The sequence below is a fragment of the Talpa europaea genome (assembly GCF_964194135.1).
Source record: "Talpa europaea genome assembly, chromosome: 2".
Lineage (NCBI taxonomy): Eukaryota > Metazoa > Chordata > Mammalia > Eulipotyphla > Talpidae > Talpa > Talpa europaea.
The window spans coordinates 57,793,386-57,817,883 of record NC_140068.1 but is presented as its reverse complement, the minus strand read 5'-3'; the positions used below and the strand labels follow the sequence as shown (position 1 = coordinate 57,817,883).

Below are 24,498 nucleotides of genomic sequence, written 5' to 3'. Positions count from 1 at the left end.
AACAAGATCACATAGATTACAGAGGCTGGCTGAAATTTGAAGGGGAATGTGGGGAAGTGAAGGGAAGATTGTTTCTAGCATACTATTGATCTCAGCATAGTTTGCATGCCAGAGATTTCCTTTTTCTCTGGTGAAAAATTATCTGGTTTTCCCAGTTGGGTCCGTGACCTCTAGTTAGGAGACCAATAACCACTGAACCAGTATTTCCAACATCTTAGGTTCAAAACCGACTTTAGAACGCAGTTTTTCATGGCAATAAAGTTGTAAAATGGTAACCTATCATTTTCCGATATATGAGGTCTTCATAAAGTCCTTGAGTTTTTTTTTTTGTCTTTACCAACTTCAGCTGTAAATATAACAGAACAATCTATAATCACCTTTAATATTTTAATTAAAGTTTAAGACAGCTATGGATCATATAATAGTACACAATATGTTCTAACTTTAAATGCAGACATAAAGGAAAACTGGCTATCAGATAAAAACAGAAATTATCTGATGGTTAAAAGAGCTTAAGTCCCACAGCAGAAGTAAAAATTAAATTTGCCTTTAAAAATCACTTTACAAATTGTTTCTACCTTGCCCATAATTTCAGTTAATTAAAACCACATGTGGAATTTATGAATATCACCCAACCCCACCCCTCAAGTATTCAATATACATTATGGACTAACTTTCATGAACTAGTTTAGAACCTAAACACTACTTGCAACTCTGAGTTGTAAAAAAAAATTAACATACAAGTGCACTTTCAGAGCATAAGCTATTTGAAAGCTGGGGACTGCCTGTATTTGAAAATCAAATCTTCATTAACAACACTCTCAAGAGTGCCTTCAATGCTGCTACCGAGCATGCTGAAGGCAATCCTTTTCTGTGGTTACAGGTTCTCACCAGGCATTATGATGATAAAATTATCCACTACATGTGGAGCTAGCTAACACTAAGTTATAATGATTTTGCACTGGAAATTCTTTCTTGGAATTTGATTAAACAATTTTAAGTGAAGATTTTTCTAATTTCTACCACTGTTACTTGGGCCCTGAGCTTTTCTATTAAAACGGTACTTGAAATATCTCAACATTAAGCAAATTCCTGGAACAATTAAATTTATAATGATTACAAAGCTAGGCATATAATATATACAATTCAAAGCAGAGCAAACATTCAAATCTTTAGGTCTCCTCTCCTTTAACTTCCCAACCTTAATTTCTGGAAGAAAATCAAGCAGTTTCTTGGTTTAAACTTCCCTTCCTTAAAGATCTATGGAGGGTTGTTTTCTTTCTTTTAAAATCTTGTGTGTATATCAGAGAGAAGAGGATAATAGCATATCTAAGTGGTTACAAGCATCATCCCTCTTCAAGTAACATCCAATAATAAAGCTATAATCGATTCCCTCATGAATGACTGAAATAGTCACTCTCACAGAAGAGTGTTCAGTATACAAAGTCAGTCAAAGTGGGCAATACCAATTTGTCTCGTATGAATGGCATTATAGCAAGCAATTTGAGGGGTTTTTAACTCTTAGCCCTATATCACTCTATATAAGTAGAAAGAGTACTCAATAAATGATATTGAGTAACTAGTAATACTTTCTGGAACTTAAAACACCATCTTTTACCCCAAAGTTTCAAAGGGCTATTCAGAAAAATATCACAAATTTACATAAAAAGAAACTGAGGCATGAGAAATAACAATAAGTTATTTCCCTATAAAGCAGGTCATATTGTAAGAAAGGAACTGTAACTTGCAGTTCCTTAAACTTAGCAGGACAGTCTGAATGCCTACCTATATACTGAATTTATAAGGATCAAAAAAAGGAATGAAGGGTAAATACAAAATAACCTTTTGTAAACAATTCTTAGATTACACCCAATGCAGAATGTTTAATGAAGCAGTTGAGTCACAGCTCTTAAGACATAAAACAGTATTACAACTCAAAGTCAAATATGTACTCATTAGCCAGATATATTCGTCGGAATATGAGAGCTGCCAATGCTAAAGTCAAGATGACAATCAGTACAGCTGACCCGCCATGATCAGTGTGGTTGTCTCTTGGCTGCTGGCCCTGGATTACATCTGGTGAAGTAGACAACCTTCTTTGACTCTGCTGCTGGGCCCGGCGTTGTCGAGGGCTCATGGAGGTATTCTTAGCTACAGGTTGGGCGGGTTGTTGAAGAGATGTTGCAGAGGGGTTCTGGACTCCATACTAGGAAATTTTAAGAAATTTGTTTGAAATTGGCAAAGAAAATATGTATGTATACACCTGTTAACTATTCAAAAATACCAGAATCTCAGAGAACGAAATGTGTCTAAGGGAAAAACTACCAAGATTTATCTGAATGCTCAGACTAATAATTCACCCTTCTGATTAAACTAGCAACACAAGTTATTTGAGTACTCACTGTGTGGAGAATTTACTGACAACAAATAAGACAAGGACAAAGTTGACCATGTTCTCTATAGAAGGTTTTCCATCCTCCCTCCACTGCAACTCCAGTAGTATATGCTAAGTATTTGGGGACCTCCCTTCTTCCAGGAGAGCCAAGCACAGAAGCAATTTGATTTCTACTTTGTTTGAAAATTTGTCATTCTAAAAATGCCAAAAAAAAAGAGCAACTCTCAAGTGTGCCTTTTATGAATCAGGTTTATCTTACCTATCGACATGCTTCACCAACAATCACAGAGCATACAAAATCATTTCAAACTAAGTTCTTCACAGTAATGCTGTAAAATTTAGATGTGGTTTCAAACGAGGCTTACCCTTTTTCTCACAATTTCCATCAACTGAATTGAATACAGTCTAGAAGAGTCCTTTATTGTTTTTTTTTTTTTTTTTAAGATTTATTTATTTTATACAAGCACTGGTTGTCTCTTGGCTGCTGGCCCTGGATTACATCTGGTGAAGTAGACAACCTTCTTTGACTCTGCTGCTGGGCCCGGCGTTGTCAAGGGCTCATACAGTCTGAAGCGCGGGAAGGTGAGAGAATTCACCAGAGAGTCAGAGAGCCAGAGGGGGGAGCAGAACAGGCAGAAGGACTGAAGTACACTTCTGAGGGGAGCAGCGGGCGGCAGGAGAGGTCTGCGCACCATGTGTTACCTTCCTCCGGTGGCCGGGGAGCAGCCGGGGATCGAACCGGCGCTGCAGAGGCTGACAGGCAACTTCACAACCCAGCGCTCAACCACTGCGCCACCGGGGAGGCCCCTTTATTGTGAGTTTGAACTGTGTTACTTTACATATGCAAAGAATGAACTGTGTTACTTTACCCTTTCAAAGTAAAATTTGTACTGAGAAAAATTTGGGAGGTAGTTATGGGAGACTCAATGTATCCTCTACATTGGCACCTACTTGCCCTCCACAAAGGAGTGAATGACAACTCTTTCTATCCTTTCAATGACTACTAGGTCAAGATAAAACTACAGTGTGATACCAACTGATTCAAAACTTAAATATCATTTATAAATAAAAAGGACAAAATATAAATTCCATTTTATTTATTTAGATACATTAACTCTACCTCTAATAACTCAATGTCTTTAATTCTTTTATTGAAAACAACTTTATACTAATACTTTTCACTAGAGAAAATTTTAATAGTTAGAAAGAAAAAAAATCATGTGAATAAAGTAATTCAAATATTTTTTTTACAAAAGTAAGAGGATGGGCTTTGTGCTGCCAACAGCTATACACACTGGGGGAAAAACTGATCTAGTTTCCTGCACAAGAAATTAATTTTAAATCTGACATTCATCTCAACATTAAAGGGTTTAAATAATCTAAATCTCTTTAACACTATCCTTCAGAAGTACTCAAATGTAATGATCCATAACACAGAGGCAGAAAGAAACTACCACTTTGAGTTAAAAATTAGTGCTGATACTGAGTCAGTGCTACATGGACTTAGATATGTATACTCAAGGACTTCTGGAACCAATCTGCAGGCAGAAAATAAATACACAAAGCTGCAGCATTTCATAAGGTCTTACACTGTCACAGGTGTCATACAGTGACTTAATAAATGCTCATTGTGTTGAACTGTGTCATGGCAACCAATATAGCAACATTCCATTTGAGATCTCCTGTTCTTCCATCAGCCAAAGAAGATACAAGTTCTGACTGACTGAAAGTACTTCAAACTTATAGAGAAATGGGCTCTAAAGAAAAATAAAAAACATGATGTGCTATCAGTTAGGAAATAAGACTGACTCAGTCTGTTTTATACATGTCACTTTTTCCCACTAGCTTGAGAGGAAGATTATGCTGTCCACAGACCCACCCCAAACAGAAGCCTTATCATTACAAGGCTGGCTTTGCCACTCTATAGATCTGTGACTTAAAGCAAGTTATTTAACCTAAGATTCAGCTCCCTCATCTGCACATCAGAGATAATATCTAATTTAGTGGTTATGAGTATTAAGTGGGATGATACAAAGTGCTTAGGATATACAATTGTTTATTATGTTATTAATACAATTAATATATTCCTTTGGAGATATTACATTTAGGTTTAAAAATGTCGTAACTTTACTTAAGACCGCTTTTCAGACCTTTATTAGTATTAATCATATATTTAGAACACTTAAAACACTGACTTTAGATGATATTTTAGTATATGCAGTTAATGGAAATATTTATATAGATGTACTACTTTTAATAAGGTCCTATATTTCAGGTGTCTTTGGTGGATATATTACTAAAACCTAGTGTTACAGTATTATAAAATTCTAAAATATTTTCTACTTAAAAGAATCACATGAAGGGAAAACAGTACCAACTTCAAGATTATAGACCCTGAAGAACCTAAATTATTTGGAGTTAAAGACTAATTGCACTAAATTTTGGTAGTTCATATGGCATTGCCAGGTGGCAAAGTGAGTTGCCTTTAGCATTTTCAAAATGCTGTAGGTTTGGTGACAGAACTTCTAAACCTTTGATGTTTGCCTAAACTTGTTCAAACACACAAACTATAGAAAGAATACTTAAGTCATAATAGTTTCAATTCCTTAATAAAGATGAAGCAACCATTTCTAGAAGACAAAGGTATTTAAGATTTAAATGCAATTTATTTATATAAAGCAAAAATCTACAGTCACAAATTAAGTCCCTTAGAATACATATAAATTTTTCTGTAACAACCTGAAATAACCAGCATCTATGAGGGAGTTTTGTGCTTTTTATGGAATGGTTTATTCAGAACCTCAATCTCTGGGGAAAAAAAATCTGTTAGACTGGAAGAAGATAAAACTACCATCAATATTTTTCCTATTTGTACATAGTTGAAATATCTGTCTCAAAAAGCAACAGATGGCCTAATGTTATCTCCTATATTTAGACTCTGGGGGATCATCTGCCCCCTCAAGGCTAAAAAAACATAGCTTATCTGGGATTTAATGTACAATATCTCAGAGAATTTATATTACACTTGCATGTAAAGCAGCCATCTCAGCCAAAAACAGGTCTCAGTTACTTCCATAATGATCAACTTACAGAATCACTCTGAGATAATTTGTATGTATATGTAATTAAAAGCTTAGCTTGCAATTATAGACAATTCATTGCTTGTCAGTGTTTTAACCAGTACTGGCATCAATTAATTATCTGTATCTATGAAAAACACTTCTAAGTTTTAGGTACTTTAAAATCAGAATGGAAAATACTACCATAACATTCTTGCTTGTACAGTCTAATTTATATAAATTCAATTTCTTTATATTCCTAGTGTTTTTTAAAAGTGCCAATCCTGAAAGTCATTTATTCAATCAACAAATATGTACTGACTACCCACTAAAATCAAGGCATGGGGCCTCCCTGTTGGCGCAAGGGTTTAAGCACTGCACTATGAAACAATCCATAGCCTCTGCAGCACCAGTTCGATATCCAGCTGGCTAGGGAACAACCCACATGGCGCAGCAGACCTCTCCTGACTCTCCTGCTGCTCCCCTTAGCAGTGTACTTTGGTCAATCTGCCTGTTCTGTTCCCCACTCTGTCTCTGGTGAATCCTCTCACCCCCTGCATCTCTGGCCTGTACCCCAGTTCTTGTATGCATAAATAAATAAATCTTTAAAAATAATAATAATAAAATAAAATAAAATCAAGGCACGGTGCCAAGCACTGGGATACAGTGGAGAACTAAAGAACACTGATCTTCAAAGAACTTAAATTCTGGAATGTAAGACAGAAAATAAATAATAGTAAAATAAACTACAACTGGAATCTGTAACAGGGGAACCTTACTTAGATTTAAGATAGACTAAAGACAAATTTAAATCTTTCACAAATATTAACAGACTGTCCTTACATATTAAAAAAAAGATTACCACCCCCCTCTCTGAAATAGAATGCTCTTATTTTTTAAAAAAAAAACTACATATGAAAAAAAGAACTCGAGATGAAAACTTATTTGAAACTTTTTTAATACTTCAAACAAAAATATATGCTCCACTAAAATTACTTCATTACATCCCTCTGCAATTTATAAAATCTCATGGTGATCATGTGAAAGTGATTTAACTTTCAGCAAATACTTTTTATTATAAACTCTATCTCTAGTCCTCCAAGTACTTCCTTCAGAGCACCTTCTCCCCTGCTTTCTCCAAACTAATTCTCTCTGCCTATCTCACTCTGAATTAGAAAGGGTCACTTCAGCCCCACTTTATAGTAGGTATCCTGAGTAAAAGGTAAGTCTGTATTTGTCAAACTTCTATTTCAATTTCCTGACCCTTAAAATCCTTTATAAATTCGCAAGGTGTCAGGGTGGGGTGGAGTGATTGCCTACAAACCAATCTGCTATTCAAAAAACCCCAAAAGAAAGTTCATATTCTATACATAGAAAGGGAAATTAAAGTTTTCCCCCATAATCCTGATTATTTAGCAATGATCCCATTACTTCTTAATCAATCTCTCTGATGTCTTAGGTTGACCAATATGTAAACAATAAATCAAGGTACAACTAACAACACATTTATTCTTTCATTCAATAATTATTGGGACACTTACTACGTGCAAAACAGCAATGTCCAATAAAACTTTCCATTGTGATAATGTTTAATGTTTATACTGTCCAATATGGTAACCACCATATGTGATTATAAGTTACCTGAAAAGTGGCCAATATAATTTTGAATAAAAAATATAAATTTAGATAGCTAGATGTGGCTAGTGGCTACTGTATAGAACAGAGCAGGTCTAGAGTAAAGCTGGCTCCAGATCTTTACTAATTCTGTGCTTTGATGCAGTTTAACAAATCTGATAAAAATAGAGTGCCTATTTAGAAACTGTCTCATATATGTATACTTTGTTTTATTTTGTACATATACTTTGTTTATACTTTGTTTTATTCAGAATCTAGCACAATATTAAAATTAACTTTTCAGAGAAATCATAGATTTCTGGAGGAATAATAAGGCCTAAAACTTATTTAGTTCAGCTCCATCTAACAAAAGAAGACCCAGAAAGTATGTGTAAATTACTTAGGATTATATAATTCATTAGAGGGAGAGCGGGGCTAGAATCCAGCTGTAAAGAGAATCAAAATATTCAGATATTTCATCTAGGGATCTCTCCCTCTTACTGTAAAATATAATTAATACAGACATATGTAAAAGACAAAAGCCATACCGATGTGCTGGCTGTAGCACCCTGTAACGTTGTAGGTATATTGTCCTGTAAATCACTTAGTGAAAAAGAGTGGTTTAAGTCCGACTCAGCGATAGTCTTGGCAGATGAATTGACTTCTGCCTACAAAAGATATATCCAAAAGCAGTGTCACAGTAGGAAATGTATACAATAACTCACCATAATACTAAATTCCTCTATTAGATTTAATTGCTACTTTAATATCAACTCTCAATCATGTGTTCAACTCTGTGCTAGGTGTTATAGGAAGAGGCATTGACAATTCCTGTTCTCAAGGAGCTGTTACCTGGGGATGGACAAAACTAACATCATAGTTATAATCCACAATTGCAAAAAGTTCTAAAAAGTAATATTTTTTGCAATTTTCAGCAAAAAACAGTTAAGGCTATTAACAGTTTTTACTCCATATTAGTGTATCTACTCCCAGGTTTGCTTAGGAAATAGCAATGGATTTAATTATGGAGTGCTGCTAACCCACTATAAGTATTAATAAATAATTTACATTTGATGCTTTCAAAAATCTGAAATTTTGCTGTACAAAACACATCTGGTGGGCCTCCCCTGGTGGCGCAGCGGTTGAGCGCAGGACTACGAAGCTGCCCGTTAGCCTCTGCAGCACTGGTTTGATCCCCAACCACAAGCAAGGGTCCCACATGGCGTGACAGACCTCTCAAGCAGCGCCCACTGCTCCCCTCAGCAGTGTATTTCGTCAGACTGCCTGTTCTGTTCCCTGCTCTGGCTCTGGTGAATTCTCTCACCCTCCCGCGCTTTTGACTGTACCCAGTGCTTGTATAAATAAATAAAATCTTAAAAAAAAAAACAAAACACACACACATCTGGCACTAAGAGTTTCAGAGAAGCAATTTTAAGCACAATGGGAATTGGAATTTGGAAGAAAGCAATCAAAGTTTACCACACACCTCCTCTTCTAGACTCCACAATAAAATAGAAGGAAAAATCTGTCCATGAACTAGATCTGGAAGACTGATAGGATATAAAGAGATGGAAAAGAGGGTTGTGGGAAGCATGTTGCTTAATGCAGGTTGACAACTTTTGTGGAGCTAATTAAATTCCAGAAGTAATTATTTGTTTGGGTACAACATATATGCAGAAAAAAGAAGATATAAGGGAGCTATGCCAAAATATTAGCAGCAATCATATCTTGGGGATGTGATTATGCATGTCATTTTCTCCTTTTTTAAAGATTTATTTTATTTATGTATGCATACAAGAACTGGGGTATAGGCTAGAAGTACGGGGGGTGAGAGGAGTCACCAAAGACAGAGAGGGGAGCAGAACAGGTAGATCTACTGAAATACATTGCTGAGGAGAGTAATAGCAAGACAGGAGAGGTCTGCTCCCTGGCCTGGAATTAAACTCGTGCTGCAGTGGCTCGTGACAGCTTGACAGTGCTGAGACTTAACTCCTTGTACCACCAGGGAAGCCCTAGAGTCCAAGCTTTTAACTATTGTTATCATGCCCTTGCAAATGTTTATTACTTCTGTATTAAGAAAACTTGTAAAAATTTATTGCCATAAAGTATAGAGCTGTACTTTCCATCCAGAATTTGGTTGCTAAAAGAAAGGGTTATATAATTAGAATTTATGAATGTAGAGTACCTTAAAACTGATTTGTCTAGCTAGTTCCTTGGCTTCTTGGTCAGCTTGGCTTGAATCACTTCCAGATTTTAAAGGCAACAGGACATCTTTCATGGTGGAGCCACATCCCTCACAACAGAAATCTTGTGATCTGGGAGAAAAAATTATTGGTGGATATAATCAAATACTTGAATATTAATTCAAGACACACAAGTAATGAATAATTAAATTTAGCTTTAAAAGAAACATTCCTCTACATATAAACTGAACAACTGTGGTAATAACTGTATTTCTGAAACAAATATACATGTTAGGTTATAAAAAAATTATTATAACTACTTTTCAAAATTAGGTAGCATGCGATCAATTTTTCAGATTCTGGTCACCACAGGGAAACTGGAACAGCCCTAAATCTCTGAAATAGAAAAAACTAAGACTAGCTCCTATGCCAATGTAACTCACAAAGAGAGAGAGCCTATCTCTTAATAGTAATTATCCAGATAGTACTTGAATCATAAAGAATGAAAAGCAAGTGACTTCCTGGTGCTGTAGGGTTTAAGTCTCAGCACTATCACCACTAAGGCCTGAGTTCAAACCCCGGCCAGGGAAGTAATCCATATATGGTGCAGCAGACCTCTCCTGTCTCACACACTGCTCCCCTCAGAACCGTATTTCAGTAACTCTGACTGTTCTGCTTCCCACTCTGTCTCTGGTGAATCTTCTTCACACCCTGCACCTCTGATCTATACCTGTTCTTCTACAAATAAATAAATAAATAAATCTTAAAAAAAAAATAATGAAATGCAAAACTTACTTTTTGGCAAGTGCTCTTCTTTCCTCAGGTGTGTAATCTAGAGAACCTATGGCTCCTTCTCCTTTTGTTGGCATAAACCCAATAATGGCTAATAATGCTGTTCTTACTGAAATAGAAAAGTAAACATCAATCTAAGTTGCTTTGTAAAAGGTAAGGTTTTACTCTAGAAAGAACAAAAGAGTTGTAGGCTTTCATGAAAGACATATCAGTAAAGGACTTACATTAAAACAACTGTAAAAACCTAGATAAGGAAAGACATTTTTATTTAATAATATCAAATTTATTTATTTAATAATATCAAATTATTTTCTCAAAACAGCTTCAATCTCAAGAGGGCATTATACTTTATGAATTTATTCAAGTTATCTAAGATTTATATTCACTTTAAAAAAAATAGGGCCTCCCCGGTGGCGCAGCAGCTGAGCGCTGGGTTGTGAAGCTGCCTGAAGCCTCTGCGGCGCTGATTCGATCCCCGGCTGCTCCCCAGCCACCAGAGGAGGGTCCCGCATGGCGTGCAGACCTCTCCTGCCGCCCGCTGTTCCCCTCAGCAGTGTACTTCGGTCCTTCTGCCTGCTCTGCTCCCCGCTCTGGTGAATTCTCTCATCCTCCCGCACTTCTGACTGTACCCAGTGCTTGTATAAATAAATAAATAAATCTTTAAAAAAAAAAAAAAATACTTACTACTCCATGAAGGCTGCCAAGTTTCAGGATGATGTCCTGAGATGCTCAAACAGATTTTCTTACCTACTTCAAATCGACCATTAGCCTTAGGAATAAATAATGCATTTAAAAAGTTAATAAGAAAGGCTTTTTAAAAAATAAAGCATTTAACAAGTGTGTTTAATTTTTTATGCTCTAAATGTATATTCTATAGATTTACATATAATAACTTTCAAAGATAATTTTTAAAGAATTTAAAAGGATGGGGCCTCCCTGGTGGCCTAGGGGTTATTGCTACAGCCCATCATGGCAGCAGCCTCAGTTCAATTCTGGCCAGGGAGCTAACCCACATATGGTGAAGCAGACCTCTCCTGTTTCACTGCTGCTCCCCTTAGCAGTGTATTTCAGTTAAATGGCCTGTTCTGCTCCCTGCTCTGTCTCTGGTGAATCCTCTCACCCCCTACACCTCTGGCCTATACCCCAGTTCTTCTACAAAAAAATAAATCTTGGGGAAAAAAAAGAGAATTTAAAAGGAAATAATCTCTAATGGGACATAGATTTTTGTCCTTAAGAAATACTCTGCTAGATTCTGAATTAATAATAAAAGCTATTTTTATATGTTGTTGTAGCACCTTTTTGAGACCTAAATAACTGACATATAAGGAGGTCATGATGTCCTCCTCTGTGCCTAGTCCAGAGCTAAGCTCTGTGAAGCATCTAAAAGAGAAGATGTGCAGAGACTAGGATAAAAACCTAAGGATATAGCATCACCTAACTAAGTATCAGTGAGGAAAAGAGTAGAGAAAAAGGCTCTGAGACAGAAGAGATTTTCAGAAGGATGAAGCAATTTCATACAATAGAAACATAGGAAAGGGAGATCAGAAATAATGATTACAGTTTTGGGCATGGATCTGTTGTCCTGGTGTAAGACCTATTGATGATGTTGATGTCAGAAAAAAAATACACATTATTGGAACCTGAATTCAACAGAGATGATCACTAAAGCCACTTCATGGAAATAAGAAAAAACAAGTCTGAATTGTAGATGCTCCATATTTATATGGACGGGAAAGGAAGAGACATGATGTCAGAATAAAAGTTCCACATCGGCAGAGAATTTGACTTGTTCTCTCATTGCACATGACATGTGTTTAATAACTATTTGTCAAATGAAGGATAGAGAACACTTTTCCGAAGAGAGAAGTGAACAAGAAAGGGAAAGTTGTTCCCTTTCTTAGGAGGACAGGGCTGATTCTTAGCCAGTGTGCTATAATTATACCTTTGGTGAACTATTAAAAAATGTCTATACTGACTGGTAAATAGCTGCTCCCCCAACTACCCTTACCAGTTTCCTTACCAGTTTCTCATGTACCAGCTCCTCCTCCCAGACTACTTGTCTCTCCTGATGATCTAGTAACTAATGATTCCTGATACAATGGGGCACTCCCAGGAGCAACTATACTGACAATTTGAACAATTCTCAACATCCCCTAATATTTTATAAGAAGCTTCTATATATGGGCCTCCCCGGTGGCGCAGCAGTTGAGCGCTTGCGAAGCTGCCCGCAGCCTCTGCAGCGCCGGTTTGATCCCCGGCCACGAGAGGAGGGTCCCACATGGTGCGAAGACCTCTCCTGTCGCCCGCTGCTCCCCTCAGCAGTGTACTTCGGTCCTTCTGCCTGCTCTGCTTCCTGCTTTGGCTCTGGTGAATTCACTCTACCTCCCGCGCCTCTGACTGTACCCAGTGCCTGTATAAATAAATAAATAAATCTTTAAAAAAAAAAAAAAAAAAGAAGCTTCTATATGCCAGGAACTTTATAATGATTATTATATTTATCATACATATCTCTTGACAGATAAGAAAACTGCATTTCAAAGAGAGATTATATAAACTGTTTTCAGAATAATGGAAAGAGCACTAGTCAGAATCCAGGTTTATTGGTTCTAAAACTAATGTTCTTTCCACTATACCAAATATATGTAAAAACAACATTAATTTGGTATTTATTGATGCGTATCTTTTGCTTCACCATTTACTACCCCATATGTATCAGATATTTAACTCAGACTGAACAGGATAAAGACTGAGAGGAGCCATTTTTCTGAACATTTTCAACAGTGTTCTATATGTAGAAAGCAAACTATGACAGGTTAATCTAGAATATAGATGCTTTTAAAGTTATAGAGAAAAATAGGGCAACAATTTGAAGTGGTAGCACAGATTACAAAGGTTTTTATTTTGGTTTCATTTTTTTTTTAAAGATTTATTTATTTATGCATACAAGAACTGGGGTACAGGCCAGAAGTGTGGGGGGTGAGAGGATCTGCCAGAGACAGAGTGGAGAACAGAACAGGCAGACGAACTGAAATACACTGCTGAGGGGAGCAGCGGTGAGACAGCCGAGGTCCTCCTCACCATAGCTCCCTGGCTGGCCGGGGATCGAACTTGTGTTGTAGAGGCTGTGGATTGCTTCATAGTGTGGTGCTTAATCCCTTGCACCACAAGGGAGGTCCAGTTTCATTTGTTTTTTCAAGTTTAGGTCATTAAAGGAAAAAAGAGAAGCTTAACAAGAGATGATTTATTGATGGAACAATGTCCCAGGAAAGACAAAATTGGATCAATAGTTTTCCTTCACATGGAGATAAAATATGTGAAGATGGAGAGAAATTCTAAGACAAATAGTAACAACATAGCTAACATTTATTGAAGACTCTGTCAGTTCTTACTCTCAGACCACTACATAGAGATGAGAAACAGAACTGAAGAAAAGTGGGAAGTTGAGGTATTTTCATTAAGAGATATAACAATATTAACTGTCCTTTACTGAGCATTTACTGCGTGCCAGGACATTGTGCCTAGCCTTCTGCATATTCACTGAATCCGTCCAACCACATTATGGAAATTACACATGGAAATTATTTATTTTTTTTTTTGGCATGTTTATTTATTTATTTATTTGTTTGTTTGTTTGTTTTGTTTACACATGCACTGGGTACAGCCAGAAGCACGGGAGGGTGAGAGAATTCACCAGAGCCAGAGCGGGGAGCAGAGCAGGCAGAAGGACCGGAGTACACTGCTGAGGGGAGCAGCGGGCGGCAGGAGAGGTCTGCGCGCCATGTGGGACCCTCCTCTGGTGGCTGGGGAGCAGCCGGGGATAGAACCAGCGCCGTAGAGGCCGCGGGCAGGTTCGCAACCCAGTGCTCAACCGCTGCGCCACCAGGGAGGCCCGGAAATTATTTTTTAGAACTAGTAGTACTTCTCAGAAGCTTCAACTTCATAAAAATTATTTTTATTTATTTATTTATTTATTTATTTATTTATTTATTTATTTATTTATTTATTTATTTATGCATACAAGAGCTGGGGTGCAGGCCAGAGGTGGGAGGTGGGGGTATGAGAGGATTTACCAGAGACAGAGTAGGGAGCAGAACAGGCAGATCTACTGAAATACACTGGTGAGGGGAGCAGTGTGTGAGACAGGAGAGGTCTGCTGTGCCAAGTGGGCTAGCTTCCTGGCCAAGGATGGAACTCACGCTGCAGTGGCTACGGACAGCTTCATAGTGCTGACACTTAACCCCCTTCATCACCAGGGAGGCCCCAAGAACTATTTTTATGGAAAAAATATTTAGGCCCAGGCCTGGTGCCCAAAGGCAAAAATATAATAATGTCTACTTTATTTCTTAATGACAATGAATACACTGACTATACTCTGTAGCCACCATGGAGACTTAAATCAAGAGCATTCCAAAATGGCAAGAATTCTTACCGTTAGGAGAATAATGCTTGGTGGTTTCATGGGATACTCTGGTGGTAGTACTATTCGTCCATGATAAACTCCTCCATCAAAATCAGAGTCTGGGGGTCCTCTAACTGTGAAGTGCCATTCAAAAAGGTTATCCTGAACAAAAACAATAACGAGCAAATCAATAGCATTAAAACGTTCGACCAGTTTTATCAGTATTAGAAATATTACTATTACAGCTGAGAAAAATTAAATGTTTTCTATTATGACTTGAACAGTTTCTAAGGCATAAAACACTATAAAAGTACAAAAGCTATAAATGAAAACTAATCCCCGGCTGCTCCCCGGCCACCGGAGGAGGGTCCCTCATGGCGCGCAGACCTCTCCTGCCGCCCACTGCTCCCCTCAGCAGTGTACTTCGGTCCTTCTGCCTGCTCTGCTCCCCGCGCTGGCTCTGGTGAATTCTCTCACCCTCCCATGCTTCTGACTGTACCCAGTGCTTGTAGAAATAAAATAAATAAATCTTTAAAAAAAAAAAGATTAAAAAAAAACAACAACGAATCCTTGTGTCCCATAAAATCTAGTCTTTTTTAAACAAATGCATTTTAAAAGTCTGCATATTATTTTACATTCATAATAAGACTGCATATTTAATGAAACTGGAAATTAATTCTTGAATACCAATTAGTGATATTATTATGCAATCAAATAAGATTATATAAGAAATACTAAGAATCTGGATTATTTTAACAAACTTTAAAAAATTATCCCTAACAGATGTATAAGAGATTACTTACAAGTGGTCAGTAATATAAATACTACTATTAACATCATCTTAGAGTTACCAAGTACTTCATAGTTTGCAAAATACTTGAGCATATATTATTTTACTTCCTTATCACTATTAATATGAAAACCAGACCAAGTACATTTTAATACCCTCCTTTTACAGATGAGAAAACAGAAGAAAGGTGGAGATGATGCTAGTGCAAAAAGCCCAAACTAGCTGCAATGACACCTCAAGATGCTGGTTTTTCCACTGTAAAAATCTGGAGTTCTTTCCACTCACACTTTTCATAATCAATACCTAAAACCAATTTAGCATCTGAGGTGTATTTTATAGAGACCAAAAATCTGCTTTTTCTAAATTGTCTGATTTTAAAAGTCTACTGAAATACTCAGGATACACAGGGAGTAAAACATACCAAACACATCTGTAATGACTCACAGCAGTGAAAAAACAATTTTAAGGAATTTGTTTAAAAAATGAAGATTCATATATAGAATATAGAGATAGAAACTAACCTCTAAAGGCTGCGCATGGTAATGATCTGTTGGATCTTTCAATTCTGCTGCTTCTTTCATTAAACGTTTAACAGCTAAAATAAAATTTTATGAGAGACATTTAAAATATACTTTTCCAAACAAACAGCACAGACTTAACAAACTAATGAAAAAGTTCAGATTTTAACAAAACACACTGAGAATACTAATTTAAGTGAGCATATGCTAAAAATTTAATTATGGGAAAATAGAAATAATTACATAGGGTAGATAAAGGTAATAGGAGGTAGGCATCAGAAGAGCTATATATTAAACATATAGGGGAGTCTCATAAAGACACTTTTTATTTAGTAAATACTTATGCATGCTTCCTATGTGGCAGCACTTAAATATTCATGTAATGCTCAAAACAACACTATGAGATAAATACTATTTCTATCCCCATTTTCCAGAGGAAGAAACTAAGATGTGGTTGACTGCATAATGTGTCCAAGGTCACACCACAAGTAAATGAAAGAGCTGGTATTCCAACACAAGCAGCCCAACTCTATCTTGTTAAAATATCTATATTATCAAAAATATGCCCTCTGGCACTCATGCTCTTGGACAACAAACCCTCATATTCTCACTTTCTTGGGACTTTCCACCCATTATCTCAAAAACTTAATGGGACTGTCCCAAGTGGTCACTGAATCTCCAATGCCCTAACTGAATTTTTATTTTTAATAATTCTTCAGCTTAATTAAAATCTTCAATCCACTGACCCCACAATTTCTTTCACTCCACTTTCACCTATATTCACTTCCCTCTATATTCTACGCGCTTGACACGTAGGAATCCCTCTTGCATACCTCGCTAGAAAAATTCAGTTCTAGCTGACCCAAGCAAACCATTCTGATTTAGTATCTCATACCCAAAGGTTGAGCATTACTGAAGGGAGTAAAACAGTCACTGAGGCAGACACATTGAGGCTACTATAGATTATTATCAGCAACCTCCATTGGGCTATAGTGCTACCCAATGTTCCTTTATTTCTCTAGAAAGGTAACCAGCCAATTCTCTCCAAAAAACATTCTAATTTTTCACACTGATTTACTCACTTCTTATCTCTTTTCTACCTCTTTCAGTGAATGGAATAGACTTATGTTTCCATGATAAATGACTGTTCAAAGCCTATCACAATCTAAATCCTATCTGTATCTGTACCCCTTCCTTCCCTATTGGCTCTCAAAGACCAATCCTTTGATCCTAGCCCCTCTCACCTGAAGCTTTAGGAGCTGGAAAAAAAAAAAAAAGTCAGGATACAGGATTAGGATAGCAAAGCCAGGTAGCCCAAGGTCCTCCCAAACTCTGCTTGAAAACTAACTGACGTAAGTTCAATACATGCCATTAGAGTTATGTATGCTCTAGGTGCATAACTAAGAACAGACAGAAAATAGATCAGGGCTTCCTGGTGGCGCAAGGGGTTAAGCACAGCACTGTGAAGCTATCCGCAGCCTCTGCAGCAGGAGTTCAATCCCCGGGTGGCCAGGGAGTAACCCACATGGCGTAGCAGACCTCTTCTGTCTTGCTGGCTGCTCCCCCCAGCAGCGTATTTCTGTTAGTCTGCCTGTTCTGCTCCCCACTCTGTCTCTGGTGAATCCTCTCACCCCCCACACCTCTGGCCTGTACCCCAGTTCTTGTATGCATAAATAAATAAATCTTAAGAAAATGGATCAGGTATTGACATCTGAAAGGCTGTAGGAATTGGGTATGAAAGGTAAACAACAAAAGTAAGTGGAGGCATAGGTTGGCATGTTATAGGGAGAGGTTAATTGAGAAGCAACTCCCACACACATACAACCAAACAGGTTAGTATGTGTCAGGACATTTGCAAAAATTTCATTTTCTTGTATTTATGTTTTTTTAAAGATTTATTTATTTATACAAGCACTGGGGTACAGGTCAGATGTGCAGGAGGGTAAGAGGATTCACCAAAGACAGAGTGGGAAACACAACAGGCAGACTGACTGAAATGCACTGCTAGGGGGAGCAGCGGGTGACTCAGGAGAGGTCTGCTGAGCCAGGTGGGAATCTCCCAGGAGGAAATTCAATCCCCAGCCGGCTGGGACTGAATCAGCACTGCAGAGGCTGCGGACAGCTTCACAGCTCTGTGCTCAAGCCACTGTGCCACCGGGGAGGCCCCCCAAAAATTTCATTTTAATCTGGGGTTCCTAAGTTGGGGGAAAAAAAGTTATTGGAATGGTTGGTAAGGCTTGGAAACCATAGCCATAGAGACCAAGTAGAACCCCTTTGTCATACTGCCAAAAGCCCTGAAAACCTGCATTTTGTCTTTTAAAAAGTTTACCTCACTTTTAATTACTTAACACCTATCTTTCCTGCTAAACAGTCTACTTTACTACAGTCCTTTCAAGGTTCACCACATGGTAAATACTCCATTATCAATTTAATTGAATTTTACTATCATCCCAAAACAAATCTTTTTCAAAGGTAGTAATTAAGGACAATGGTTTTTTAAACTTATTTGGTAGTAAGATAAAATCTTTGTTCAAAGAAGAGCTTAATGAAAGCCTCAATATGTAAAACAGACAACAGAGTTATTTTGGTGGAAGAGGCCAATACCAAAGGCCATTCAATCTATTTATGTCCCATCCACCTAAGGGGCCCATGGCAGAAGGAATGAAAACCCCTGGTTTAAAGCTACATAAAAATATAATCCTTGTAAATTAATATTATCAGATATAAGTGAAATCATAGAAGTTAATTACTTTGGTTGTTGCCAGCAATCAAAAATGCCAAGGAGATTGTTTTTCCTTCATTCCTCATCAGCTAGCCAGATAATGAACAAGCAGCAGAGGCCAGATTTTATGTCATTCCATATCCTGATCATATTTTCTCTGCCTCTTTCCCCACTCAGCTCAGTTCAACAGCAGAAAATAAACACCCAGTAGTACCTGGATATTATGAGCGATGTGTGAAAGGGTCAAAATTGCGGTAAAAATATAGTTAAAGAAACAATCTTTGGCTGAGCAGTCAAACATGTTGATTTTATTAGTTCATAAACCACAAAGGCACATATCACGAGAAAACTAAAGTCACGTAGCCAAAAACAAAGTGAGATTAGTCTAGTATTTTCATAATATATTTTTTCTGAAATAACATTATGAATGCTTAATGAAAAAGAATGTGGATTCTGGAATTAGAGCTCCATTAAAATTATGACTGACATTTTGTAGCTATAAATTCTTTAACAAGTCACTTATTCTGCCTCAATGTTTACATTCGTCAAATGAGAGTCAATAATTCCTTCACATAATTCTCCTTCCTTTCCTTTTCAACCCTCCCTCTTTCCCAGCTCACAAGTTATGGTCAGAAATGAATTAAAATATAAGGCCTTCTCAGTGTTTTTCCCTGGTTGGGGGTCTCCCTGGTGGCACAAGGGTTAAAGACAGTGCTGTCAAGCTATCCTCAGCCACTGTAGCACAAGTTCGATCCCCGGCCGGCCAGGGAGCTAACCACATGGCACAGCAGCCCACTCCTGTCTTGCCTGCTGCTCCCCTCAACAGTGTATTTCAGTAGCTCTGATTGTTCTGCTCCCCACTCTCTCTGGTGAATTCTCTCCCCGCCCCCACCTCTGGCTTATACCCCAGTTCTTATATGCATAAATAAATCTTCAAAAAAAAAAAAAAAAACAGGCCTTGTTATGTTATGTTAATTGGTCTTATGATGGCATGGCTCCCTGGCTCCCAAAGAGAAATTATCACTGCTATGGAATAGTCAAGTTTCAATGTACTGCCTGGCAACTAAAGCTTGAGCACAGTCTGGCACTCCTGATACTCCATCTTTTGCTACCACATGGTTAGAGAGAAAACTTTTTCCATTTCAACTCTATTCTTATCTCTTTACAAGGTTATTCAGTGGAACTCTGCTACCATGGTGAGATAAGATGTGCCAGGAAAGGGAAGGGGGTTGGCACCTGCATGCCTGTTCTGGTTCTTTTTAATGGAGGTCACATGTCACTCTGGGTCCAAGTTCTAGGTACTAGGAACCTAGGTATTAGCACTCTTCACATGACCAGGCTAGTTCACTCATTGACCAGACCAGCTGACATTGGGATTTGGAAACAAAACTTCAGCTAACAGGATCTTTTACATCTCTTTGTGCATCTATTTCTCTTGGGAAAGCAAACACCTTGAGATCATCAATCTCAAAAGCACTGGTAAAATGCAGAAGAGGCTTCACTGAGGAAGTGATATGCTGAGTGATATAATGAGGAAGTGAACCCAGTGTCACATTCCCCAAATGCCTCTTCCTGTTCCAATAAAGGCACTTAAAAGTTTAAACATGAATGATTCTGTGCCTCCCTGGTGGCGCAGGGGTTAAAATCTCAGTACTATCAAGCTGTGGCCAGAGAGTTAACCCACAAGGCGCAGTAGACCTCTCCTGTCTCGCCCACTGCTCCCCTCAGCAGTGCATCTCAGTAGATCTACCTGTTTTGCTCCCTACTCTGTCTCTGGTGAATCCTTTCACTCCCCCACACCACCACAGCCCCTCCATCCACCCCCGCCCTCACACCTCTGGCCTACACCCCAGTTCTTATATGCATAAAAATAAATCTTAAAAAAAAAAACCACAACAATGTTTCTGCCCAGAAAAACCTTGGAAAGGTATCCATTCCACATTTAAAGAATGTCTGAGTTATGGAGCCAGAAGAATGCCTAAGACCTGCTTCTTGCCTTCAAAAAGCTCACAAAGCTCAGAACAGACTGAAAAAGACATGAAAGCAATTACAACATAAATAGTGACCAAGTATGCGCAAATATAGGCACTATCTTAGTCTGGCTAGGAGAACTAGACAGGACTAAACCTTAAAGAGGTTTGAAAAAATAGGAATTTCAGGTGGATTAAAGAGAAAGCATTCCAGACAAAAGTTCCAATAGGAACTAAGGCATACAGGTGAGTAGAGCTGCTCCATCTGGAAAGTCACTTAGGTAAAATGGAAAGATGGTGAAAATGTAAAGGAGTATAAGAATGGTAAGCTATGAGGGCCTCCCTGGTGGCACAAGGGGCTAAGATGCAACCTATGAAGCTACCCTCAGTCACTGCAGCACGAGTTTGATCTCCAGCCAGGGAGCTACCCACAAGGCAGCGGACCTTTCCTAACTTGCCCCCTGATCCCCTCAGCAGTGTGTTTCAGTAGATCAGCTTCTACTGTTCCCCACTCTGACTCTGGTGAATTCTCTCAGCCCCCTCCACCTCTGGCCTGTACCCCAGCTCTTGTACTCATACACAAATAAATCTTTTTTTTTTTTTTTTTTTTTTTTTTAAAAAAAAAGGTAAGATATGGGGCCTCCCAGGTGGCGCAGCGGTTGAGCGCTGGGTTGCGAAGCTGCCCGTGGCCTCTGCGACGCCGGTTCAATCCCCGGCTGCTCCCCGGCCACCGGAGGAGGGTCCCACATGGTGCGCAGACCTCTCCTGCCGCCCGCTGCTCCCCTCAGCAGTGTACTTCCGTCCTTCTGCCTGTTCTGCTCCCTGCTCTGGCTCTGGTGAATTCTCTCACCCTCCCGGCTTCTGACTGTACCCAGTGCATGTATAAACCAAACAAACAAACAAACAAATAGATAAATAAATAAGACATGCCTCTAGAAAATTAAAAAAAAAAAAAAAGGTAAGATATGAGGCTGGAGAGTAAGAAAAGGATTGTTAGGGGGAAATGATGTCCTGAGTTAATCCCATACAGGCTTTGTGGACCCTGCCCCCACTCCAGACTAAAGCCATCAAGACTTTGGGAAAGACAAATCCCATCACCACCAAAGGGAGGGTGGCTGGGACCTGAGGGTGGAGTTGGGCAGCCAGGTTGGATATAAAAAACCAAACACGTGGGCCTTGGGGGGCTCGCTATCGCTTGCCTCCTGGCTTCACCGCTCCTGGCTGGCGGCCAGCTCTCAGAGCGCCATTTGGGATTCCAGATCCGCGGATTGGGTAGGACTCATTTAAAACTTTGTCTCCCACTTTTCTCCCTGAGCTGTACATTTCCTCATTTCCCCTTCCCTTGTAAATAAACCTTTTATTAACCTTTCGTGTGTGCCTGCAGTAGAGCATTGATAAGTCCTTTTAAGAGTGCAGGTGAGGACCCACAGTCAGGCACCCCGTTTTGTATCAGGTTGCTCTACTACAGGATCACATCATGAGCAGTCCTATAGGCCAAGCTAAACAGTTTGCTTTGAACTTTATCTGCCGCTATGGAAGGTAGTAAAAATTTTTTATTTTGAGGAGTGATGTAATCAGTTATTAAGTTTTATTTCAATTGATATGGTGACAAAAATGACCTATGAGATTTGTGTCTCTGTGTAATGGTACCCACACAAAAATGTGTGAATGTATGCATATACATGTATGTATGTAGCAAAAGGGTAGACCAAGACAGATTAAAAAAAATGCTCTCAAGGGTGCTGTCAGGATTAGAATATTAGGATAAGAATATTAGGATAAGGTGCAATTTTGGGAAGGGAGAGAAAACTCATGAGTTTGATTTTTATACCTTGTAGAGATTTTTCAAGTCTTTGGGAAATCTGGGTGAAGATATTAAGCCACCAGTACATTATATGTCTCTACAGTCTAGGAAAAGAATGTGAATTGGATGTTGTGCGGTGTTTTTAACCACATATGCATATTATAGGGCTGAAAATTAAAGGAAGCATTTTCTCTATGGCTCCTAGCATTCCATAACATCTAATTCACCTTCTTCATAAACTCCAAATGATCCACACAACAAACAATAAGCTTTTTTTAAATTCTTTTAGAATAGCCACACAACCTTTGAGAAAATGAAACCAAAGAGGATGCTATTTATTATACACCTAGAATCATGTGGACCAAAACTCAGCTAACTGACAATAGGTCATATACTTTGGAAATGCACGAAATTCTAGAAAATTTTAAAAGCTTATCAGAATCATAACCTATCAAAATTGAGCAGCGTCCTCTAACAACAATCTCTTGGGACACCAGTTCTCTGTTCCAAATTGCACCACTGCTCACATTTGCATGATTCTCTGCACATTCCACTAAGTATTTCAACTGTCCTAAGTGATGTGGTCCCATGTGACCAAGAAGTCACCTTACATTTTTTTTTTTATTTGTTTGCTTGTTTGTTTATTTGTTTTTTGTTTATACATGCACTGGGTACAGTCAGAAGCACAGGAGGGTGAGAGAATTCACCAGAGCCAGAGCGGGGAGCAGAGCAGGGAGCAGAGCAGGCAGAAGGACCAAAGTACACTGCTGAGGGGAGCAGCGGGCGGCAGGAGGGGTCTGCGCGCCATGTGGGACCCTCCTCCGATGGCCGGGGAGCAGCCGGGGATCGAACCGGCGCCGCAGAGGCCGCGGGCAGCTCCGCAACCCAGCGCTCAACCGCTGCGCCACCGGGGAGGCCCCTCACCTTACGTTTTTTAGGTACTTTCATTTAACTTAGCCATAATCTAAAAAATTTAATCATTCTACAACTAACCTTAAAATTAAACTTTTCCTTCCCTCCTCATGACCTTCCTCCCTGTCCCTATTCCTCCATTTTTAAGAGTTGTACTGACATGGGGCTGGGTATGGGAGAGGGGAGTACTGGTCCTGAAACAACGCAGAAAGTAAATTTTATCAGTGTATTTCTTGGAGAACCCCATAACCTTAACCAGATTTTTAAAGGAGTCTGTGGTCCTGCAAATGTTCAGAGCGATTCTATGTACTTGGTCAGGTCTTAGCTGACATCATTCAATCGATACCTTCAAATTTTTCTGGAATATGCATAACCTCAAAAAAAAAGTCAGAGATTCACAATGCTATTTAGGAAAAAAAAAAAAGGCAAAAATTGGTCAAATCATCACTAATACCCTAGGATTATTGTTTAGAGCTGAACTATAAAATTTCTCCCTTCAGACAAATTTATCAAGGTACAGATAAAATACTATTTATAGAACCCATCTCAAATCTGTCTTAATTTGAAAAAGCTCGTTGCTTTTCTTTCACATTTATAATGCACCAGAAAAGAATTTAAGGCTGGAATTGTTTGGGTTGTGCCTGTGAATGAAACAGGAGTGGTAACACACAGAAAAATTAGTCTCTGTAACTGACTGTAGAGATATGTCATTCTGTAACTGACTAGATATAGATCCCATTAGTCAAAATCACAGGTTGGCTGTAACAATATGGCTCAACTAGTCAATTTTCTTAGCTGGTTAGTTTCATACAGACTATTTCCTTTAAGTCTATAATTCCACTCGCCTAAAAGGCTGCCAATAGGGTATTTAAACAAGCAAATCCTCAAACGTGAGTGAGTCAAACGGTGAATAAAAAAAGTCCGGTGTCAGCTAAGATAGAAATAACGACGGAGCTCCGGGCACAGGGAGGGCAGGGGGCTGCTATCCCCCATGAACATCACGTGGACACCTTTCCTTAGAGACGAGTTCGTGGTCCAGTCCCACACAACGAACAAGAAGAAAGGCGAGTCCGGGTGCTCCGGGGCGCTGGCCGGGCCCCCAAGCTGGGCATCCCACGCTCGCCCGGCCGCCCTGCCCTGCGGCCTGCACCACCCGAGCGGGCGGCGGTCTCGCGTACAGCGCCAAACTGGGAATGGCGCCCCCGGTGCTGGCGGACGCGAAGTCACCGCCGCGCCCGGACCGGAGTCTGGGCTCCCCCCGCCTCCCCGAGCCACCCTGCAGGCGCCGCCGCCCGCAGCCCCGCTCACCCGGACTCTTCAGGTTGTAGCGGGTCTCCATG

The 24,498-nt window shown here is 39.1% G+C and overlaps 1 protein-coding gene across 2 annotated transcripts; it reads right to left on the bottom strand.

The window, feature by feature from the left end:
- Window positions 1–1,927: 1,927 nt before the first annotated feature.
- Window positions 1,928–24,497, bottom strand: UBE2J1 (ubiquitin conjugating enzyme E2 J1; the record flags this gene model as incomplete). Of its 2 annotated transcripts, XM_084227947.1 has the most annotated exons (8): window positions 1,928–2,206; window positions 7,617–7,736; window positions 9,254–9,383; window positions 10,047–10,152; window positions 10,728–10,812; window positions 14,473–14,604; window positions 15,754–15,827; window positions 24,467–24,497. In XM_084227947.1, 8 exons carry the CDS (start codon window positions 24,495–24,497, stop codon window positions 1,928–1,930), a joined length of 957 nt encoding a protein of 318 aa, XP_084084073.1. The 2 variants fall into 2 exon arrangements, with proteins under 2 accessions (XP_084084073.1, XP_084084074.1); XM_084227948.1 differs by lacking the exon at window positions 7,617–7,736.
- Window position 24,498: the final 1 nt, after the last annotated feature.